This window comes from Elephas maximus, chromosome 1 (genome assembly GCF_024166365.1).
Source record: "Elephas maximus indicus isolate mEleMax1 chromosome 1, mEleMax1 primary haplotype, whole genome shotgun sequence".
NCBI classification, from domain to species: domain Eukaryota; kingdom Metazoa; phylum Chordata; class Mammalia; order Proboscidea; family Elephantidae; genus Elephas; species Elephas maximus.
This window is the reverse complement of record NC_064819.1, coordinates 88,945,317-88,970,519: the sequence shown is the minus strand read 5'-3', so window position 1 is coordinate 88,970,519 and position 25,203 is coordinate 88,945,317. Positions and strand designations below refer to the sequence as shown.

The 25,203-nt window shown below is 37.4% G+C and overlaps 1 protein-coding gene across 1 annotated transcript in view; it reads left to right on the top strand.

Annotated features, from left to right (window-relative positions):
• The window catches only part of LOC126075492 (olfactory receptor 5V1-like), a 218,902-nt gene extending 204,847 nt beyond the window's left edge, over window positions 1-14,055 (top strand). Inside the window, exons 5-6 of the mRNA XM_049883341.1 lie at window positions 9,772-9,883; window positions 13,008-14,055. Coding sequence (XP_049739298.1) covers window positions 13,088-14,044 — 957 coding nt within the window. The 5' untranslated portion in view covers window positions 9,772-9,883; window positions 13,008-13,087 and the 3' untranslated portion in view covers window positions 14,045-14,055. The remainder of the gene's footprint in view (window positions 1-9,771; window positions 9,884-13,007) is intronic.
• The last annotated feature ends 11,148 nt before the right edge of the window (window positions 14,056-25,203 follow it).

The following is a 25,203-nucleotide window of genomic DNA, read 5'->3' as shown; positions in this document are numbered from 1 at the left end:
ATTATTATTATTTTTTAATTTAGCATTTACACTGAGTGATATAGGATGACATTAGGGTGTTTGATCAATGAACTGACTTGATATAACTTCTGTGTTGCTATGAATGCTATGCTGAGAATAAAGAGTAGGGCAGCAAATTGGTTTTTGTGTGCTATCCAGATGATTGCAACTTATAGAGACCCTGTAGGACAGAGCAGAACTTCCCTATAAGGTTTCCTAGGCTGAAATCTTACAGGAGCAGATTGCCAGGTCTTCACTCCCGTGGGGCGGCTGGTGAGTTCAAACCTTTCTGTTAGCAGCAGAGTGCTTAATTATTGTGACATCAGGGCTCTTCGGAATTGGTTACCAATCCAAACTGAACCTGTTGCCACTGAGTCAATTCTGACTCATAGAGACCCTGTAGGACAGAGTAGAACTGCCCTATAGAGTTTCCAAGGAGCACCTGGTGGATTCGAACTGCCAAACTTTTGGTTAGCAGCTGTGGCATTTAACAACTACGCCATCAGGGTTTCCTTGGAATTGGTTAGGATTCCCTTGTTGTCCTTTAGATGAGACTTGATGGTGGCTTAGACCAGGGTGATAGTGGTGGAGCTAAGAGAGGTAGTTAGATTCTGGATGTATTTTGAAAACATAACTTTTAATATTTGCTGACAGCTTAGATGTGTGCTGTGAAAGCTAAGCATCAAGGATTATTCTTAATTTTTACTCATCTGTGTTAACCCTAAAGAAACATCTGTAGTAAAAATAAATTAGGCTATTTTTTTATGGACAGCACAAAGATATGATGTTGACTTGAATTTGTTCTTCTCAGCAATTCAGTTGTCCTCTTTATGTCCTGAACAATATATTTTTAGGACTTTTAGCTTGAGATAAAGCTGCAGTCTTTACTATCAAAGATAACTTTGTGGCAAATTAACTTATTTGAGCATGGTTCAGTCAATTTTTCAGATGATAAGAGTAATAATAAATAAAATATAGTCTTAACCTTTAGGGAATTTATACTCTATTAAGAGGAGTTAATAAGAATAGAAATGACCTCAAGTAAGACAGAATGTGGTAATTAAAGAAGATGCTATAGATTGAGATAAAATCTAGGGTGAATAGAGAATGTCTAAAGGGGAAGTAGTATTCTTTTTGGTATCTCATACCATTATCACAAAGGTATAACAGTCTAGGTTACACCTAGGCCCACAAGATATTAATGATTATAAAATAATCATCAATTATAAATAATAAAAGCTCCTTAAGTATTTTCTTTTATATTTGAACTGTCCTCAGATATACTGGTTGTATCTCTACACACACATACACACACACGATTAATATTTTGACAGTTATTTACTGTTCTTGTATAAAATGATACCAAATGACCAACTCGACTTTATTTTTTCTAGTAAATATATTGATTGGCATAGGTATTAGATCATCGTGAATACCCAGGACCTCTGGTTCTCTATCTTTTTTTCAATTTAACTTGTCTGTCTCTAAATCTTGGTATTGTCCTTTCTTTCTGTCACTCTTGCTGTTTTTTTTCCTTGCTCGCTGTCTCCTAAACACCATATTCACTTTTACACAAGTCACAGTTTTAACAATTTCTGTTAATAACCTATAAGTGTGTTTCTAGCTAGTTACTGATGGAGAGGGACTTTATACATTCATAAAAATGTGATTTACAGGACTCTGCAGAGGTTTACTAAATATATTTGTATGTATTCGAACTAGAGTGATAAACAACAATATCCTTATATTAACATATAGTTTTGTACCTAAGATTGGTTTGTTGGCACACGAATAAAATGTCATAATAGAAATCCATTATTGTTGTTGTTGTCAGATGGCATCGAGTCAGTTTTGACTCATAACCACTCTACGAACAGCAGAACGAAACACTGCCGGGTCCTGAGCCATCCTTACAATCGTTGTTATGCTTGAGCTCATTGTTGCAGCCACATGTCAATCCACCTCCTTGAGGGTCTTCCTCTTTTCCGCTGACCCTGTACTCTGCCAAGCATGATGTCCTTCTCCAGGGACTCATCCCTCCTGACAACATGTCCAAAGTATGTAAGACACAGTCTCGCCATCCTTGTCTCTAAGGAGCATTCTGGCTTTACTTCTGAGACAGATTTGTTTGTTCTTTTGGCAGCCCATGGCGTTTTCAATATTCTTCACCAACACCACAATTCAAAGGCGTCAACTCTTCTTCAGTCTTCCTTATTCATTGTCCAGCTTTCACATGCACATTATGCGATTGAAAATACCATGGCTTGGATCAGGTGCACCTTAGTCTTCAAGGTGACATCTTTGCTCTTCAACACTTTGAAGAGGTCTTTTGCAGCAGATTTACCCAATGCAATGCATGTTTGATTTCTTGACTGCTGCTTCCATGGCTGTTGATTGTGGATCCGAGCAAAATGAAATCCTTGACAACTTCAATCTTTTCTCCATTTTTCATGATGTTGCTCATTGGTCCAGTTGTGAGGATATTTGTTTTCTTTATGTTGAGATGCAATCCACACTGAAGGCTGTGGTCTTTGATCTTCATTAGTAAGTGCTTCAAGTTCTCTTCACTTTCAGCAAGCAAGGTGTGTCATCTGCATAACCCAGGTTGTTAAGGAGTCTTCCTCCATCCCTGATGCCCCGTTCTTCTTCATATAATCCAGCTTTTCATATTATTTGCTCAGCATACAGATTGAATAAGTATGGTGGAAGAATACAACCCTGATGCAAACCTTTCCTGACTTGAAACTAATCAGTATCCTCTTGTTCTGTCTGAACAACTGCCTCTTGATTTAAGTAAAGGTTCCTCAAGAGCACAATTAAGCGTTCTGGAATTCCCATTCTTCTATTCTGCTCCACATAAATATAAATTTTTGAGTGATTTTCTACAGGTTTTTGCTAATTTCAGTTCCATTTTTCCACACAAAATAGTCAATATATTTTTTACTTAAATGTTTATACGCATAGTGAAAGAAGATTGTGAATTTAAAAAGCCAGCTGCCTAAATTACAAAAATAAGTGAATTTAACTTGTGCCATCAGAATCAGAATACTGATTGCCTCTGAGGTGGATGTTCTGAAAAAGAGGAAAAGACGGGCTTCTAGGAGTACTGGTAGTTCTTTACCTATTGACTGGGAGGCTGGTTGCCTGGGTGTGTTCAGTTTATGAAAAGTTACAGTGCTGTACAGTTATGACAAGTACAATTTTGAATTTCTATATTAGAATGCAATAAAATACGTAAAATATAATTGCCTGCATGCAATAAAAACTCAAATAGTGTAGAAGCCTGCAAGCAAACATTCCTTTCTTCCCCAGCTCTCTATGCCTGTCCTTGGCCTGAAGGCAGTTATTCAAGTTGGTGGTACAACACTGCCATTCCTGATATGGAGTCTCTAGAAGTCACAGTAGACCCCATTATTTATCTTGAATTACGGGAAGAGACTGGTCGGATAGTATCGTGGCATCAGCATAACATCTGAGCTTGGGTTTCCTTACCCTGGTTGTGAAGCCACTCACCCACAGTCACAGGGTTTCCTTGGCACTTACCCTGAATAGTCATCCAATTCTCTTGGTTGATTCAGAGCATATGATATACTGAAGGTCATCAAAGTATAATAAATCAAGTGATAAAAAAATACCAGATCAGAGAAAAATATCTGGACATAATCATCCTGCATCAAAGCCTCTTAGAACAAGATTTTGAAGAATGCTTTAAATTAAGTCCTTGCTGATGGCCAGAGACCCACAAGGAGCTCTAGGTTGCTAACCGAAAGGCAGGATGTTAGAACCCACCAGCTGTTCTACAGGAGAAAAGACCTGGCGATCTGCTCCCATAAAGACTACAGCCTAAGAAACTCAATGGGGCAATTATACTCTGTTATATAGGGTTGTTATGAGTTGAAATTGACTCGATGGCACACAACAACAATAACAACAAAGGGACCTGTACACATAAGAAAATGATTCTGTGTGTGCATATGAACGCAAGCAAGTAACTTAAGCTCTGTAACTGTCAGTTCCCTTCCCTATAAAGTGGATATACTAGAAAAATTGTCTCATCAGTTGGGAAGATTAAATGGAATTATCTATATAATAATCTATAATGTAGTTGTTGGAACATGGTAAAAGCTACATAAATAATACGTCTCCTTATTGCTTTTGTTATTTTTGGATAAATATGGTTATATACAAGTTTGAAGGCTTTTTAAGGGTCTAATTTAATAAAGATCCTCACCTCATGGTACTGAGCTAATTAATTTGAAAATTATTTGAAAATTTAACATTTGAAGATAGTGCCTTTTGATCCATGGTGACATTGCCAAGCATTTCTTATTTCTTCATGCCATTTTTTAAAACCAGATTCTTCATTGAAGGTATTTTATGCATGAATATTCCCATCTTATTTTGGTGTGAGCATATGTACTTGATACATTTTTAGTTAATCATTGTAAATGGCTTCAGGCAAGGATCCAACTTCATTCTTTTATAAGTGGCTATCGAGTTTTCCCAGCATCATTTGGTGAGAAGATTATTTTTTCCCCCTTCAAGTGGTCTTGGGATCTTTGTCAAAAATTAGTTTACCGCTCAGCACAATTGGACTAAACCAAAAACAAAGATGTTTTCTGAATAAACTGAATGCTTTGAAGGCCAGCAGAGCAGGGGCAAGGGTCTGGGGATCATGGTTTCGGGGGACATCTAAGTCAATTGGCATAATAAAATCTATTAAGAAAACATTCTGCATCCCACTTGAAGAGTGTCATCTGGGGTCTTAAACACTAGAAAGCAGCCATCTAAGATACATCAATTGGTCTGAACCCACCTGGATCAAAGGAGAGTGAAGAACACCAAGGACACCAGGTGATTACGAGCCCAAGAGACAGAAAGGTCTACATGAACCAGAGACTGCATCATCCTGAGACCAGAAGAACTAGATGGTGCCCAGCTACAACCGATGACTGCCCTGACAGGGAACACAACAGAGAACCCCTGAGGGAGCAGGAGAGCAGTGTGATGCAGACCCCAAATTCTCATAAGACCAGGCTTAATGGTCTGACTGAGACTAGAAGGACCTCAGTGGTCATGGCCCCCAGAACTTCTGTTGGCCCAGAACAGGAACCATTCCCAAAGCCAACTCTTCAGACAGGGATTGGACTGGACAATGGGTTGGAGAGGGATGCTGGCGAGGAGTGAGCTTCTTGGATCAGGTGGACACTTGAAACTATGTTGGCATCTCCCGCCTGGAGGAGAGATGAGAGTGTAGAGGGGGTTAGAAGCTGGCGAAGTGGAAACGAAAAGAGAGAGTGGAGGGAGAGAGCAGGCTGTCTCCTTCCAACGACTCATAGAGACCCTATAGGACAGGGTAGAACTGCCCCATAGAGTTTCCAAGGAGCACCTGGTGGATTCAAACTGCGGACCTTTTGGTTAGCAGCTGTAGCACTTAACCACTACACCACCAGCGTTTCTGTGTCTCTTTAGGGGGAGAGTAATTGGGAGTATGTAGCAAAGTGTATATGGGTTTTTGTGTGAGAGACTGACTTGATTTGTAATCTTTCACTTAAAGCACAATAAAAATTATTGTTGACCACAGATATATGGATTTATTTCTGGGCTCTCATTTCTATTCCTTTTATGTTTAAAGCTTATTTTTTCTGATACTTCAGCTTTCTTGAAGTGATAGCTGCAGTGTTAGCCTACGATGTTGCCCCTCAGGAGGGTACAATCTTGGGTACACCCATAGTCACCTTGGGTTGAGAGTGGTTTTCCTAGGCTGTTTCTGCCTATCTGTTTCCTTGGCCACCCCTAGCTGTTAAACTCCACTAATTGCTGATTGATTGCTGTATTGTTTTCAATAATGCCCTGGGGGCCTAAGTTGCTCTGTGGGCTAACCCAATTAAATTTGGGCTCCACTGACAGGAGTGGTTTCCAGGTCAATTGTCGAAATTTGTTCTAAGTCTGGTGGGCTTTTTCCTTCTGTCTCTCTTCCAGGTTCTCTGCTTCTCCTCCATGCAAAATTTCTGAGACAATGACTCTGACCCCTGGTGTGGAGACAATGATGTTGTTGTCAGGTGCCATCGACTCATAGTGACCCTATGTACAATAGAACGAAACACTGCTCAGTCTTGCGCCATCCTCACAATCATTGCTTTTTGAGCCCATATTTGTAACCACTGTGTCAATCAATTTTGTTAAGGGTTTTCCTCTTTTTCACTGACCCCCTACTTTACCAAGCATGATGCCCTTCGCTAGGTTGTCAGGTCCCTCCTGACAACATGTTTAAAGTATGTAAGATGAAGACTTGCTATCCTTGCCTTTAAGAAGCATTCTGACTGTACTTCTTCCAAGACAAATTGGTTCGTTCTTCCAGCAGTCGATGGTATATTCAATATTCTTTGTTAACCCCATAATTCAAAGGCATCAATTCTTCTTCAGTCTTCTTTATTCATTGTCCAGCTTTTGATGCATATGAAGAGTAAAAAAACATGGCTTGAATCAAGCGCACCTTAGTCCTCAAAGTGACACTTTTTCTTTGTAACACTTTACAGAGGACTTTTTATCAGATTTGCCCAAGGCAATATTTTGTTTGATTTCTAGATTCCTGTTTTCATGGGTATCGACTGTGGATCCAAGTGAAATGAAATCCTTGACAACATCAATCTTTTCTCCATTTATTATGATGTTACTTATTGATTCAGTTGTGGGGATTTTTGTTTTCTTTATGCTGAAGTGTAACCCATACTGAAGGCTGTAGTCTTTGATCTTCATCAGTAAATACTTCAAGTCTTCTTTACTCCCAGAAAGCAAGACTGTGTCATCTACATATTGCAGGCTGTTAATGAGTCTGTCTTCAATCCTGATGCCCATTCTTTTTCATATAGTCCAGCTTCTTGGATTACTTGCTCAGAATAAATATAGCATAAGCATGGTGAAACGATTCAACCCTGATGCACAACTTTCCTGATTTTAGACCACGTAGAATCCTCTTGTTTTCTTCGAATGACTTCCTCTTGATCTATGTGCAGTTTCCACGTAAGTACAATTAAATGGTCTCTAAATTCAGGTGGGATATACTCAAGTTCATACATTGACTCTAATGGACAATGGTGAACCCACTGTGTGAGTGATATTCTGCTTTAAAAGCTGAGTGCTCATTGGGAGTGGGTGGGCCAATAGCCACAATCTTCTCAGCTTGCTTTTCCCAGTGTGTTAGCACGGTCTGCAAATCAGGACAATGACAATTGGCCCCCCTATTTTCATTGGCACCACACCCAAGGTAGAGCCTCCATACCACTAGTGAGGGCTAAGTGGAAACAGAGAACCCCTATCTCAGCTGTACTCACACTAAAATTAGCTTCAGCAACAGAAATCTGGGGCCAGGCTGAGAAATGCTGATGATCTGCCACTTCTGAAAAGATAGTCCACTGATGGGAAGCTAGAACAAGATGGAGCCCTGTACTCTTGGCTGCATTAGTGTGCAGTAGAGTTTCTCTCCCGCTGAGCTGGGAGGGAGAAGGTAGAGGGTGGGTCCTGAGTGAAACACCACAGATTCTTGCCATTCTTACCAAGCTCTAGTGGATTTTCTTGAATAAATATTTCTTCATTTTCTGCATGCCACAGGACCATTTATATGTATACATACATAAATAATCCCCAAACTCAGTGGCTTAAAGTAACAGAAATCTAATTTTTGCTCATGCTGCATGTTCTGATGATGTTTGAGAAAGAGCTTTACTTCGTGTGGCTTTACTTTGTCTCAACGGCCTGACATGGTCCAATTGGAAAAACATGGTTCATGTACGGGTACCTTGCCTGCTTGTTATATAAGTAATTGAGAAATGTGTGTTAAAATATCTTCAACTATGATTGCAACTCATATTTTCTCTTAATTCTATTAATGTTTACATTATATAATGTGAGGTTATATTTTAGTTGAGTAGAAGCTTACAATTATGTCTTCCTGGAAGATGGTCCACCTTATCTACATGAAACATTTTTCTTTACCTCTAGTAGTTATGCTTTGTTTTCTTATGCTTCACTTTATCTGATACTATTATAGGTCTACCAGATTTATTTTGATTATTGTTCACATGGTATTTTTTTTGTTCTCTTACTTTTAATCTTGTTTTTTTGTCTATTTAAAGTCTGTTTTTTGCAAGCAGCCTAAAGTTAGCTATTTTGATGCATCCTGAAAATCTTTATCTTTTAATTAGAATGTTCTGTTTGCATTAAAAATATTAACAGATATGTTTAGGTTTAAATATATCATTCTCCAGTGTACTTTCTATTTGTCTTTCAACTCTTATTTTCCTTTCTCTTTTTTCTTGAATTATCTTGTATAAACTGTGAAACATACACACATATATATATTTTTCTTTATCAATTTGTTAGATATACCATTTTATTATTCTTTTAATAGTTACCCTAAAATTTATAGCATGTATCCTTGGTTTATTAAAATAGTGTATAAATTAGTATGCTAACTACTTTCCAGATAACATAAGGATGTTAGAACACCTTAACTCCATTTGCTTCCCTCCTGACTTATGTGTTATTTTTTCCTTTAAATTAATTTTGTATGTAGGTTAGAATTTAGGGCACTATTGTTAATGTATTATTCATCAATATTTATTTACATTTACAATTAAATTTCATATTGCCATTCGTTCATCTCTTTTTTGCCATATAAGGTAATATGATCACAGGTGCAATATCTCGTCATATTTGCATGTTTTGTTTTGTTCACACTCTAGGGTGGGAGCTTTTACAATGGTGAGGGTCTTTGGGAGTCATCTTAGAATTCAGCCTACCACACACACCTAATTCAAAAGTTGTTTTCTGGTTCAAATTAGACAAAGAGTTACAAAAATATAATGAGACATATGCAATTTAAATTTCTCTAATTGTATGATGAAGCTCACATTAACATCAGTTATCTTAATAATATTTCCATCAATATCCAATATTAAGGAACAAAATTTACTACAGAAACTGATAACTTTTTTTATGGAAGTATTATTTTTAAAAAATTTTGCCACCTGGACTATTTTACAATACACCCTATTCACTAGTAAGATTCTCAAAGTCCCCAAGGTCTCTTTTGTTGCTGTTTAAGGAAAAGTAATTAGATTTTCACTATAGAATGGTGTTTATATATATATATAAATCATACAAACAGAAGAAAAGAAGAGGGTTCTTTAGTTTGACATATGAATTGGGAGAGAGGAAAGACAGTGACAGCTTCTTGCTATAGTCAGGGTGGTTCCAAAGGTAAGCGGGTAGGGATGGTAGCAAAAAATAAGAAAGAGAATTTCAGCCTTGCTCACACATACTGAGGAAAAGAGTACTTTTTCTTTATAAAGGTTACAGTATTTTTCTCCATGAAAATTCCTGGTTGATTCATCACCACTGAAAAGCAAACTGAACCAAACCAAACAAACAAACAAACAAACCTGTTGCTGTCGAGTCAATTCCAACTGACAGGGACCCTATAGGACAGAGTAGAACTGCCCCATAGAGTTTCCAATGGGCTCCTGGTGGATTTGAACTGCTGACTTTTTGGTTAGAAGCTGTAGCACTTAACCACTACGCCACCAGCGTTTCCAAACTGGGTAATTGGGGCTAAATTAAGTTGTGTTGGTGCAACAAAGAAATTATCCTGTGTTTTGGCTCATGTTCATTTTGCTTTCAGCATAGAGGAATAAATTTTCCAAGTTAATTTTTAATGAATAATGACCCTAAAAATTGATTCAACATTTACCAAATGTTCGTTGTGTTCAGATACTGTTCTAGGTGCCTGGGATGCATCATTAACAAAACTAGCCAATACAATGATGTCGAAGCTTATATTCTGGAGGGAGAACAGGCAATAAACAACAAACATAATAAATAGGTAAGGTATTTGGCATCTTTGTTGTTATTAGCTACCATCAAGTTGACTCATGGTCACTTCATGCACAATGAAAGGAAACGCTGCCCTATCCTGCACCACCCCCATGATCAATTGCAGAGAAGACTGCTGTGATCCACAGAGTGGCAAAGGTCAGTGAATTGCTCTCTCAATATTGTTCCATTCATGGTTTATTTTGCTTAGTGTTTCACCTAGATTTTCTCGTTGGAGTCTGATCTCCTAAGATCATAATATCGAACGTGAAGAAATAAGTTAACTGTTACTTTGGCAAAAATTAGAATAAAACGTGACAAATTGATTTAAGCATTTGATTTTTAAAAAAAATCTTTATTACACTAAACAACCAGAGTGACTGATTAATTTTTGTCATATAATCAAAATAATTTCCTAGAGTCCTGGAGTCAGCATATTTCCTTAATTTTATAAATGAGTCCTCTGAGTATCAGAAAATCTAAATGACTTTCCTGAACTGAAAACGTTAGTTGGTGGCAGAGATAAGGACAAAGACTGTGGTCTCCTTACTCTCTTGCTCTGCCTCTCTCATCTCTGATATATTGTCTAAGATCAACCAATATGATCCTTATGCCGTTCTCTTCAGTGAAACATCAAAATATTATAATACGACAAGTAGCACCAAAATCCTAGAAATGGTCCCTTTTGCCAATTCGAAGAAATTATTTTCACAAAATACTTAAAGAGGGACCTAAGGATATTTGTTATCATCATTTAGATGTTCATTATAACATTAATTATAATAACAAAACCTTCGATAAAACAAATATTAACAGCTACGTTATTTCCATATAATGGAATCATATAAAACTCTAAAAAAATTATGTTTCAAGAGGATATTTATTGACATGCATGCCAAGGTGAAGACATAAACCAAAATGTTAGCAGAAGTCTTCTCTGGTGCTGGGATAATGGATTATTGTAATACTTTATTTTTCGGTATTATCCACACACATTCTATAATAAACACATTACTCTTATAGTCAGTGGCCCTGGTGACACATGGTTAACTTGGCTGCTAACTAGAAGGTTGGTAGTTTGAATTACCCAGGCACTCCACAGGAGAAAGCTCTAGTGATCTTCTCCTGTTAAGGTTACAGCCTAGAAAACCTTATTGGGCAGTCATACTCTATCAAATGGTGTCACTATGAGTCAGATTCTACTGGACGGTACCTAACAGCAACAACAAATTTTATAATCCAAAAAATCCAAGCCAATCAATTTGGGGAATACAAACTAACCATGCTCCTTGAGTGTTTTCCATATTATAAACATTAAAATCATCTTTTTATGGTTGACACTCACTTCCATCTTGTGCATTAATTTATAAAGAATAACTCTCCTTTCCATATCACTTTACAATCTGGAAAACACACTCTACAAAAACTCCCATTCTTTTGACTATATAGCACATGTGGATAGTTATCAACAAATAACCAGATATTTATATAGTCACAAATATAAATTTATGTGTTCATTTAATTAGGTAGTTGATGATGCTGAGTTTGTCACAGTTTTTGCTCTGATGTGCTTTGCCTCCTTTCCTTTTACTATTATAGCTATGAAGTTATGAAATATTTTTTAATAAACTTGATGCTGTTATGATTACTACTGATGTATGATGACTGGCATGATTAACCTGAGTACCAGGATCTGGCTGGCCCATGTTCCTTCTGACTGGGAAGAGGTGTTCAAGAGAAGCTAGTAGCAAGATAGAGGACAACCTTCAAAAGCTAATTTTATTGCTCGTATCCTCATTATCTAAGTCTAATTTTCCTTTGGTAGGGATTTCTCCTAAAAATTCAGGTGTATGTGTGTGTGTGTGTGTGTGTGTGTGTATGTGTGTACAAGGGAGAAGGAGAGATAGGAGTGACAGCAAGAGCAACAAAGAAAAAAAAAGGGAGGCTGTTCTCTGGCAAGTTTTAAAAACACTATGTTCCAGAAAATATGCCATTGAATGAAAAATTGTAGAATGGGGTATATTATATGCTGAGCTATGAACTGGGGTATATCTTCACTCAATTTATCCATACAGTGTTATAAGGCAGCCTCTACCAATAGGTCAGAATTGGCATGCAGAATAAAACCTATTTATATCTTAGGTTGTTGAAAGAGCTCGGACTATGGTTCCAGACCTAATTAACTTGGAATCATCAGGTTGGTGATTACTTGCTCTGTGAATTTGGGCAAGTTCCTTACTGCTCTGAACTCAATCAGGTAACCAGAAAGAGAGGCAGTACCTTCAAAAGCTGTAGTCAGTGATGGGCTAGTAAACGTTTCAACAACTGCCTTTCCAAGGAGGTAGGGAAATATACAGGCATACACTCACACACACAAATGTATATTATAAAGTTAACTGATGTAAAGAATGTGTCATATACAATTTACAAGTAATAATAAAATATACAATACTCTTTATTGTCAATTACATATAGATAATTGATACTCATGGAGTGTTTTTGTTGATTTTTGCTGAATACTTGTATCTGTAACTCAACTATGGTTGAAATCCAATAATGATTTGACAAAATCAGACTATGAATAAATGCTTGAATTCTATCCATTTCAACAAATAAGTCACTCACATCATCGATGAATGCCATGGATGTTGGTTGAAGTTTTTCTTTATGTTAAGAAGTGAGACAAAAGTGAATCAATGGAGTTGTATGCCTGGATTTCACTCATTGCGGACTTGAGTGACATTTTTGATAAAGCGGATAACAGTTTTTGAATACTTACCAATGGCTGTGTTTAATAACCAGCTTAGAAAAGTCTTGAAAATTTAACAATGGGCTCTCATGAGCCACTACGATTTCAGGAAAACAAAGCAGATGGGTCTTTATTTCCTCTCACTAGCAGATTGTCCTTACGGTGCATGTATCCTTTTATGGTTTATTTTCAACTTCAAAACTGCGTGCTCTGTTCATTTTAAGGGATTTGACCTAAAGGTGAATGGATGTGTTTATATTTATGCTGGATGCTAGATTGCAGGGTTCATTTGTTGTGGGATTGTGAATTTTTACAGCCACACCAGACGTTGTTGTTGATAATAATCTTACTCTTTTATTTGTGAAGTTTTTTTCTTGTTTTGTAGGCTATTTCTGGAGCAGTACATGATTACAGAAGCCTGTGGTTCCCTGTCCCCAATTTCAAAAAGCAAACCAGATCTGCATTATGGAAAGAGAAAACCAAACAGCTCTGTTTGAGTTTATCATCTTGGGATTCTCCAACTTAAATGAGTTGCAATTTTTACTTTTCACCATCTTCCTAGTAACTTATATCTATACTTTGGGAGGAAATATTTTTCTGATTTTGGTAACCATGATCGATACACATCTACATATACCCATGTATTTTTTTCTGGAAAACTTAGCATTTATTGACATCTGCTATAGCACCACCAACGTTCCCCAGATGATGGTGCATCTTCTGTCAGAGAAGAAAAGCATTTCTTATGGGTGTTGTATAGCTCAACTTTTTGCATTTATTTTCTTTGTGGGGTCAGAGTCTCTGCTCTTGGCAGCAATGGCATATGATCGTTATGTAGCAATCTGCAAACCCTTAAGATATTCAGTTATTATGGATAAGGCTATGTACAGTCAGTTAGCAGCCTCGTCTTGGGCTGGTGGTTTCCTCAACTCAGTGGTGCACACAGTACTGACATTCCGCCTGCCCTTCTGTGGAAATAACCAGATTAATTATTTTTTCTGTGACATCCCACCTCTGCTGATCTTGTCTTGTGGGGACACTTCTATCAATGAGCTAGTGTTGTTCTCTGCTGGAGTCTTCTTTGGTTGGACTCCTTTCTTGTGTATCACTGTTTCATACCTTTATATCATTTCTACCATTTTAAGGATCAGTTCTTCAGAAGGAAGGCAAAAGGCATTTTCTACATGTGCCTCCCATCTGGTCATTGTTCTTCTTTACTATGGAAGCGGTATCTTCACATATGCAAGACCTATCTCAGCTTATTCACTAGAGAAAGACAGGTTGATATCAGTATTGTACAGTGTTGTAACTCCCATGCTAAACCCTATAATCTATTCTTTAAGGAATAAGGATATTAAAGATGCTATGAAAGTTATGGGGAGAAAGTGGCAGGCTTCCAGTCACCTGACTTTTGAAGTATAAGCTTTACTCTTCTGAGCAAAATCATATATGTCACAAAACTGTGCATCTTACTTTTAGGAGCTGATTTTTCCTAGTGACTCTTTAACAAAATTAAAAGTTAATTGTAAATTTTCACATCCAGTACAAGCGGGCTAGTTAAGTTAGTACAAACATCTCTGCTAAAATAATCTATAGGAAATATTTTTAAAATATTCAAAACAATCAGTGAAGTAAAAAGATAGTGAGAAATCACCAGGCCAAGATTGCACATAAGAAGAGAAAACAATAATGTGAGTTGGCATTTGGGACTTTTTCTCAGTGGGACATTTGTTGATCTTGAAGAAGTGACTGAGGTTCTGAATAGCATTTTGGCACCTTTGTAAGATTAGATGTTCAACAGTGGGACCCTGGGCTTGCCAAGAGGGCATTCCTAATACATCACTCTATTTTCAGGGGTAGGAATCTGAAGAGTTGCACCCAGTTATAAGCGTGAACCAGAAATAAACCAGTCTTTACCTAGATTACAGCTAGGCTTTGAATCATGTGGATGACTCAGAAGATTTCATATACTAAAATTGGTTAAAGTTATTTCAAATTGATAGTGTCCTGGGCACTTAAAGGCAGTAAATTAAAATCCTTTCAAAGAAAAGTAACATCACACAATGCCTACCACAAAATCTAGAATAAGTAGACACAGAAGTAGATAAGAAAAATGAAAAGAAACAGCAAAAAAAAAAAAAAAAAAAAATACAGCAGAAACATGACCACAGTAACTATAAATTATTGAACTACCCAAAATAGACTGAAAGACGAGCACTCACACAATGCTTGTAGAGATAAATTCTAGACTTAGAAAATTAGACAGAGAATTAGAAGCTATCAAACATGAAACTTCAGATTTGGAAAACAAAATAACAACAACACTAAAAAACAAAACTAGAAATTAAAAATTTCAGAATGGAAAATTATAAGAATCCAAATTAGGAACTAAGTGGATGGGTTTAATAACAGATTAGACATGAGTGAAGAGAAAAATTAGTGAATAAGGTGATGTTTTCTAGAACAAAGCACAAACAGAAGAACAGAGAGTATTCTGTTGTAGATAGGAAATATAGAGAGTACTGTGGGTTCTAGCCTAAATATAAGTATACCCCCAAGAAGTAGAAAAAGAATGAAACTTAGGCAATATTTGAAAAATTCCAAAACTGAAAAAATAATTCATTACTCAAAAATCCCAACCAATTTTAGGCATAACAAATGACAAATTCCAGTCACAGACACATCATATGGAAATTTCAGAAAACCAGGATCAAAGCAAATTTTACAATAAGAGAGGAACTGTATTAAGATTGAAAGATAATCTTTTTCAACAGTAACAACAGAATACAGTCCAGAAGAGAATAAACTAATATCTTCGACGTATGAAAGGAAATAACTATGTGTTTAGAATTCTATGCCTAGCAAAATGTTCTTCAAGAATAAAGGTTAAATAAAGACAATTTCAGATAAAGAATAATTCGTAGGTTTCACCACCAGCGCATCTGCATTAAAGAAGGCATCAAAGGGAAGAATAAAAAGGTCATGGATTTGCAGGAAGGAATGATGAGAATTGACAGTTATGAATATGTGGGTAAATCTAAATGAAGCTTACTGCATAAATCAGCAATAAATATGATATTTTGTGAAGGTTGAATATTTATGGGATTAATACCTTTACAACAATGGCTTAAAAGTCAGGAGGGGTTAAGTTGAATTCCACAGTCCTAAGTGTTTTTAGAAAATCCTGGTGGCAAAGCACTTAGTGCTACAGCTGCTAACCAAAAGTCTGGCAGTTGGAATCCTCCAGGAGCTCCTTGGAAACTCTATGGGACAGTTCTGTCATATAGAGTCACTAGGAGTAGGAATTGACTCAAGTCAAGTGTTTTTAGGAGCCCTGCTGGTACAGTGGTGAAGTGATAAGGCTGCTAATCAAAAGGTCACAGTTCACATCCACCAGCCACTCTTTGGAAACCCTATGGGGCAGTTCTACTCTGTCCTCTAGGGTCGTTATGAGTCGGAATCGACTGGATGACAACTTTTAATTTTTTATGGTGTTTTTAAGGAGCCTTGGTGGTGCAGTGGTTAAGAGCTTGGCTGCTAACCATAAGGTTGGTGGCTTGAACCCATTCTACTCTGTCCTATAGGGTCGCTATGAGTCAGAATCAACTCAAGGACAAGGTTTTTTTTTTTTTTTTATGGAGTTTTTATTGAAGGAAGGTAAAATACCACTAACATTAGACTTTAATCAGTCAAGGATGCAATTTATTATTTCAGGCGTAACCACATATATACTAGTTAAAGAGTATATAACTTCCAAACTCATAGAGATTAAAGAATAAAAAAAGGAAAAAGAAATAATACAGAATCAATAAAAGAAAAGTAACAAAGGAGAGGAAAGAAATAAAGGACATGAGTCGAGTAAAAAATAGACAGTAGGTCAAATATTTCAGTTCTTACTTTATTTTGTTGAAAATATACACAAATTCAGTAACTACTACATGCACAGTTCAGTGACATTGATTACATTCTTCAAGTTGTACAACCATTCTCCCTCTCTTTTTTAGAATTGTTTGTCTCCTAAAAACATAAACTCACTGCTCCAGAAGCCTCCTATCTAACCTTTCAGTTGCTGCTGTCAATTTGATGCCATACAGACAGTTTGGAAAAGAGGACAATGTTAAGGCAGACATTTGTTACTAATGAAGCCAAAGTATTGTTTTGTATAAAGTCAGTCCTTCCTTTAAGCGTAAATGGCCTTGAGTTAAAAGACCAATGCTGCCAGACTGGAACAGAAGAAGAAGGGAAAAAGCAAACAAATCAAAACACCAAACAACCATATGCTGTTTACAAAGAGACACATCTGAAACATAAAGGCACAGAAAGACTGAATATAAAAACAAGGAAAAATATCATGCAAATACTGATGTCTCTATACTTAAACAAAATAGTTTTTTAGGCTAAATTTGTGTGCACTTGTTATTAGGTGGCTTCAAAGTATATAAAGAAACAATTGACATAAACACAATGACCCAGAAACCCAACCCAGTGCCGTCGAGTCGATTCCGACTCATAGCGACCCTACAGGACAGAGTAGAACTGCCCCACAGAGTTTCCAAGGAGCACCTGGCGGATTTGAACTGCTGACCCTTTGATTAGCAGCCGTAGCACTTAACCACTACGCCACCAGGGTTTCCAAACACAATGACAGATATACGAATTCATCATCGTATGATGAAATGATTAATTACACTTCTCTCAGTAACTGATAAAATAAGCAGACTAAAATAAAGACACATACTTAACACTATTTTTACAGTCGACATAAGAAATTGAGTTCATCATAGGACATTGAATTCAATAGTGCAGAATACATGTTTTTCAAGCCCTACATGGAACATTTGTAAAAATTGATTATAAATTGTATCAGGAAAATGTCAGTAAATTTAAAGGACTGAAATTAAGTTAGGAACCAATAACAAAAAGATAATACACAAAAAAAAAACCCATGTAACAACTATACTAATAAACAATACATGGGTCAATACACATTATATTGGAAATTAAGAAACATTTTGACATTAAAGATAAATTATAAAATTCCACATGTATAGGATTCTGCTAAAGCCATGCCTATGAGAAATTTATAGCTTTCAATGCATACATTAGAAAGAAAAGAAGGCTAAAAATCAATGATCTAAATATCCATCTCAAGAAATTAGAAAAAAGAAAAGGAAATAAACTTAAAAAAGGATTTTAAACAATAAAGATAGGAACAGGAATTAATAAACTACAAAACAAACATACAATAGTGAAGATTTACAGAGTGCTGGTTCTTTAAAAAGTTAATAACATTTACAATTTCAGGCAATATTGATCAATTATAATGAGAGAAGGCACAAATAACCAATATCAAAAACGAAGAAAGGGCTACCACTAAAGATTCTGCTGACATAAAAATATCAACTTGTGTCAGGAACCTCAGAGATGTAGGGTTGCTTCTGTTGGGTAATACCAGTGCATGCGGCAATAGAAATGGAGGAACCAACAGTTATTCAAGCCACTGGGTTGGTAAAGTCATCCTCTTTCCTCCTTTCTTTTCTTCCCTCTGCTCATACAATGGCTGATCAGATGACTAAAGAACAGATTTCAAAATTCATCTCTGTCAAAAATGATGACGACACTGTAAAACAAAAAGCAAAAACCAGCTGCTGTTGAGTTGATTCCAACTCATGGCTATTCCATGTGTGTCAGAGTAGAACTGTGCTCCTTTTGGAAACAGATCACCAGGCCTTGATTCTGCGGCACCTCTGGATGACCAACCTTTCAGTTAATAGTCGAGCACTTAAATCTTTGCACCAGCCAGGGACTCCATGATGACAGTATTAGAACAAAGGAAATTTGAACTTTCATACATTCTCTCATTTGGAAACCAGCGGAAGTATACTTATAGTCAAAGAGATGAATATACCACTGATTTGACAGAATGTTTACCATGATGGCTAGAAAATAAAAAAATACAGAGAGTGAAAAAGAAACCTATGAGGAATTCTGAGGTTCTGACAAGGATGATAATGGCTGCATACTGCTGAGGCAGAACTACATCACAAATGATAAATTTAGGAGAGAGTCTAGTGGCTGAAAAAGAAGATCAAACGATCAGAAAGGCAGGTATTATGGATTGAATTGTGGTCCCCAAAATTGCGTGCCAACTTAGCTAGGCCATGATTCCCAGTATTGTGTGATTATCTACCATTATAACATCTGATGTCAATTTCCTATGTGTTGTAAATCCTACCTCTGTGATGTTAATGAGGTGGGAAGACTGATAACAAGGACTTTCCCGCAGAACTGACAGAGAGAGAAAGCCTTCTCCTAGAGCTGGCATACTGAATTTGGACTTCTAGGCTCCTAAGTTGTGAGAGAATAAATATCTCCTTGTTAAAGCCGTTTGCTTGTGGTATTTGTGTTAGAGCAGGACTACATAACTAAGACAACAGGTGTTGATAGAAATGGACAAGGCAGTTACGAAGAATTAGTAGAGATGATGGTTTGAAAATAAAGTCATACTTTCAACTCCTTCTTTTCTCCATTAGAATAAAATTAAATCTTTTGCTTATCTCTTGCAAAATTAATTCCGGTCCAAACACACAAACTACCTGCATATATTGTTTGGCCGACTCATAGAGGCCCTATAAGGAAGAACAGAGAAGAACTGCCTCATAGGGTTTCCAAGGTTGTAAAGTTCTTGCAGAAGCAGACTGCCACATCTTTCTTCTGTGGAGCAGCTAGTGGGTTTGAACCACTGACCTTCCAGTTAGCAACCAAATGCTTTAACCACTGTGCTGCCAGTGGTTAAAATTAGCTTAGGATCTGGATGATATAAAGAAAAGTGAACGTAAGTTTGTTTTTTTATTTTTTGTAGAGTAGTTCTTTTATACTTCAGTGTGCCCTGCCAAATAGTGATAGTTTTTAAGCCTGGCTAGCATGCCCTTAAGAAGTCCTCACGGCACAGTGGTTAAAGTGGTCAGCTGCTAACCAAAAAGTCGGTGGTTCGAACCCACCAGCTGTTCCCTGGGAGAAAGGCGTGGTAGTCTGCTTCCTTCCATAAAGACTTACAGCCTTAGAAACCCTATCAGGCAGTTCTACTCTGTCCTGTAGGATTGCGATGAGTTGGAATCAACTTGACGGGTAGGTTTTGGGGTGGCATGCCCACCTGTTGTTGGGTTAACACTGTCTGCAGTGAACCACAGGGGAAAGAATGTCAGGCTGCTACTGGGCACACACATTTTTAAAAAAGAATCCTCTACTAATGCAGCATCTTTGTAGTCTGGTAAAAAAAAAAAAAAATCCTCAACCATGGGTTGGATTCAGCAAAGTAGGCTATAAAATTCAGCTACCTTGCAACCTTGTTGTTCAAGAAATTATAAATTATGTCATTTCCAAATTAATGCTATTTTTCCCAATTAAAGAATATAAACCTAAAAAAATATGAATAACTGTTATGAATAACTTTGAGAACTCATAAAAAATTAGATAAAAGTGACAAATTCATTGAATAAAGCCCGATTTACAAAAATGACACAAAGAGAAACTTGATCAGTCATATAACTATTAAATGAATTGAATCTGTAATTAAAACTATTTCACAAAGAAAGCTCAGAGCGGTGGATGGCTTCACTGGTGAATTCCATCAAAATTTTAAAAAAGAAATAATGTCAGTCTTACCAAAGTCTTCTAGAGGATAGAAAAAGCAAGAATCCTCAAAACAGTCAATGAGGCTAACCAAAACCAAACCAAACCAATTGCTGTTGAGTCGATTCCAACTCTTGGCAACCCTATGTTTGTCAGAGTAAAACTGTGTTCCATAGGGTTTTCAACATAGTGAAATGTTAAAAGCTTAACTTCTGACTTGGGTTGAAAGACAAGAATTTCTTAGCCTATTTTTTTTTTTGATTGTAAGAATTTCTGCTATCAACACTTGCGTTCTACAGTATACTGAAGATCCTAGCAAGTAAATTAATACAAACAAACGAAAATAATAACGATTTTAAAGATTAGGTAGGCAACTAAGCTAAAATGGCATGAAAATCTGGGATAATTTTAACAATAGGTGAAGGAGACCACTCCATGGAAAAGTACAAAATATTTTTGCAAGTAAATTAAAAAGATATAAATGAAAAGGAAAACCATTTTAATGGACTGCAATATTGATCATGATTGAATGTAATTCCTATAAAAATCTCAACCAATTTGTGGAACCTGAAAATACGATTCTAAATTTTATATGGAAATTCAAAATGCCAAATACAGCTAAGGATACTTTAGAATTTCATTGACCAATAGCCACTACTCACAAGTTTAAACTTAAATTAAATAAAAATATTCAGCTCCTTACTCGCTGTATATACGTACCAGCTGCTGCTGAGTCTATTCTGACTCCTGATGACCTCATATGTGTCAGAGTAGAACTGTGCTCTGTAGCGTTTTCAATGGCTGTGACCTTTCAGAAGCTGATTGCCAGGACTTTTGTTCAAAGTGCCTCTGGGTGGATTTGAACCACCAACCTTTTGGTTAGTAGCTGAGAGCTTAACTCATTGCACCAAGCAGGGTTAATCACTGTCAGATTGGACAGTGAAGGTATAGAACATTTCCATCATTGCAGAGTTCTGTTGGACAGTGGTTCTCTAGAAAAAGAAGATAAAAGAACTTGCTTTACTGAATATCATAACCAATTATACCAGGTCAAACCAGTTGCTGTCGGGTGGGTCAATTCCAAGTCCTGGTGACCCACATGTTGCAGAATAGAACTGGGCTCCATAGGATTCTCCTAGCTGTGACCTTTTGGAATTAGATTGCCAGGCCTTTCTCCTGAGGCACATCTGGTTATGTTTGAACTGCCAACTTTTGATTAGTTAAAAAAACAAAACAAAACCAAACTGTTGCCTTCAAGTCGATTTGGACTTACAGCAACCCTACAGGAGCAGCTGGTGAATTTGAACTGCTGACTTTTTGGTCATCAATCATAGCTCTTAACCGCTGCACCACCAGGGCTCCTTCGGTTAGTAGCCAAGTGCTTAACCATTTGTTATTCCTAGGAACCCTACAACCCATTATAAGTGACAGCCTTTAAAAGGGTATAGGAAAGAGAGAAAAAGAGGAGAAAACAAGTGATTATACAAAATAAGTAATAAGCTGTAAATTATAGTGACAGGAGCTGCTTCCTATTCTGAATAATTTCCTAACTTTGTATTAGGATTATTCTTAGTTGATGAGAAAAGTTATTATGCACCAAGAAGGGAAAGAAAGAGTCCATTCAAAATCTGTTGTGTGACAAACTTAGTTTTAGCTTTAAGGCCACATCCTTCCCTCAGACAAGCCTCTAGTCCTTGACAGAATGGACTTGCTACTGGGGCGTCCAATTTTCTTTGTGATATCTGGGATTATCACACTTCCCTTCTCTCACCACTCCATTATCAACTATGTCCATTTGCCTGTGTTCTCCTGCCTTCACCCTGAAGAGCACAGTGCATAGTGACTATGCTCCTCAAGAAACCATGGAAGCTCTTAAGCTTTAATAGTAATAAAACTTTCTTTTCAGATATTTGACCAGACAGATCTGCAACATTAAATTTCAAAAGTGTCATCGAAGAGAACTGAATCATTAATAAAATACTTGCCTTTGTGTCCTAGAAATCAGTTATTTATTCTATCAGAAGTACACACCTGGTGGTATGGTGGAACTTGGGAGGTTATTTGCGATTCCGGCAGGAGCAGTTCTGGTAAATTTAATGGGCAGAATGCAGGCTAGATTGGACAAGAGAGACACAGCTCAGGCCCTCATGTACAGGAGGTGCAGTGTGAGGTAGTGTGGCAGGACGTGCAGTGTAGTACAGCATACAAGCAGTGAATGAGAAATAACTATTAGGATGCTTATTATGAGAGGTAGCCTGGTTGCGCAGTGGTTAAGATCTCATCAGCTAACCAAAAAATCGGCGGTTCAATTCCACCAGCTGTTCCTTGGAAGTCCTATGGGTCTGATCTACTCTGTCCTGTAGGGTCACTATGAGTCAGTATCAATTTGAGGGCAATGGATTTGGTTTGGTTTTTATTATGAAAGACAAAGTACATGATGCCATGTGAAATGGAACTGTGGAATCTAACTCTTTCTGGGAGTGAGGGGCAGTGCCTTGGGAAATAGATACTTAAGCCGAAATCAGAAGATTAAGTTGAAATTTAGCTACTGGAAAGAATAGAGGAAGAAACAAGCTCTCCAGAGAGAGGGATCAGTATGTGCAAAAGACATTAGGTACATAACTGTGACACTTAAAAATAAACTCAAAGAAGTCAAGCACAGTGGGAGTTTAGGGAGATTCGACAGTGTTGTGTAGAGAGGTTCAAGACCATGCTGGAGAAGTGGACAGAAGCTGGACCGTGGTGGTTTTGGCAAGCTACACTAGAGGCACTTTTAATACGTAAGAAAAGTTGGTACTTGTACAGTTTGTAAAACATCCAATTTAGAATCCATAAGCTTCATTTTTTAAGAGGGTTATAATATTGCCCTGTATAAAAGTGAAACCCTGTTGGCATAGTGGTTCAGAGCTTAGCTTCTCACCAAAAGGTCAGCAGTCCGAATATATCAGCTGCTTCAGAAATCTTGTGAGGCAGTTCTGTAAGTACCTACCATAATTTATTTAATTTCTCACACATTGATTAACTTATTTTTTCCCCAAATCTTTTGCTGCTAAAAAATGCTAAAAATAATATAGATGTACATCAGGAGCCTACCATTTTATACATTATAAAAGAGGACATGACCTTATTTTTCTCCTCACTGTGTTAGGAAACCATCTCCTGAACAATCTTGTCATTTCACCATTTCTTATTTATTTATTTATTTATTTATTTTTAATTTTTTTAATTAACTTTTATTGAGCTTCAAGTGAACGTTTACAAATCAAGTCAGACTGTCACATATAAGTTTATATACACCTTATTCCGTACTCCCACTTGCTCTCCCCCTAATGAGTCAGCCCTTCCAGTCTCTTCTTTCGTGACAATTTTGCCAGCTTCCAACTCACTCTATCCTCCCATCCCCCCTCCAGACAGGAGATGCCAACACAGTCTCAAGTGTCCACCTGATATAATTAGCTCACTCTTCATCAGCATCTCTCTCCTACCCACTGTCCAGTCCCTTTCATGTCTGATGAGTTGTCTTCGGGAATGGTTCCTGTCCTGGGCCAACAGAAGGTTTGGGGACCATGACCACCGGGATTCCTCTAGTCTCAGTCAGACCATTAAGTATGGTCTTTTTATGAGAATCTGGGGTCTGCATCCCACTGATCTGCTCCCTCAGGAGTTCTCTGTTGTGCTCCCTGTCAGGGCAGTCATCGACTGTGGCCGGGCACCAACTAGTTCTTCTGGTCTCAGGATGATGTAGGTCTCTGGTTCATGTGGCCATTTCTGTCTCTTGGGCTCTTAGTTATCGTGTGACCTTGGTGTTCTTCATTCTCCTTTTCTCCAGGTGGTTTGAGACCAATTGATGCATCTTAGATGGCCACTTGTTAGCATTTAAGACCCCAGACGCCACATTTCACAGTGGGAGACAGAAAGTTTTCATAATAGAATTATTTTGCCAATTGACTTAGAAGTCCCCTTAAACCATGGTCCCCAAACCCCCACCATTGCTCCGCTGACCTTTGAAACCTTCAGTTTATCCCGGAAACTTCTTTGCTTTTGGTCCAGTCCAGTTGAGCTGACCTTCCGTGTATTGAGTATTGTCCATCCCGTCACCTAAAGCAGTTCTTATCTACTAATTAATCAGTAAAAAATCCTCTCCCACCCTCCCTCCCTCCCCTCCTCGTAACCACAAAAATATGTGTTCTTCTCAGTTTATAGTATTTCACAAGATCTTATAATAGTGGTCTTATACAATATTTGTCCTTTTGCCTCTAATTTCGCTCAGCATAATGCCTTCCAGTTTCCTCCATGTTATGAAATGTTTCACAGATTCGTCACTGTTCTTTATCAATGCGTAGTATTCCGTTGTGTGACAATACCACAATTTATTTAACCATTCATCCGTTGATGGACACCTTGGTTGCTTCCAGCTTTTTGCTATCGTAAACAGAGCTGCAATAAACATGGGTGTGCATATATCTGTTTGTGTGAAGGCTCTTAATTCTCTAGAGTATATTCCGAGGAGCGGGATTTCTGGGTTGTATGGTAGTTCTATTTCTCACTGTTTAAGATAACGCCAGATAGATTTCCAAAGTGGTTGTACCATTTGACATTCCCACCAGCAGTGTATAAGAGTTCCAATCTCTCCGCAGCCTCTCCAACATTTATTATTTTGTGTTTTTTGGATTAATGCCAGCCTTGTTGGAGTGAGATGGAATCTCATCGTAGTTTTAATTTGCATTTCTCTAATGGCTAATGATCAAGAGCATTTTCTCATGTATCTGCTAGCTGCCTGAATATCTTCTTTAGTGAAGTGTGTGTTCATATCCTTTGCCCACTTCTTGATTGGGTTGTTTGTCTTTTTGTGGTTGAGTTTTGACAGAATCATGTAGATTTTAGAGATCAGGCGCTGGTCAGAGATGTCATAGCTGAAAATTCTTTCCCAGTCTGTAGGTGGTCTTTTT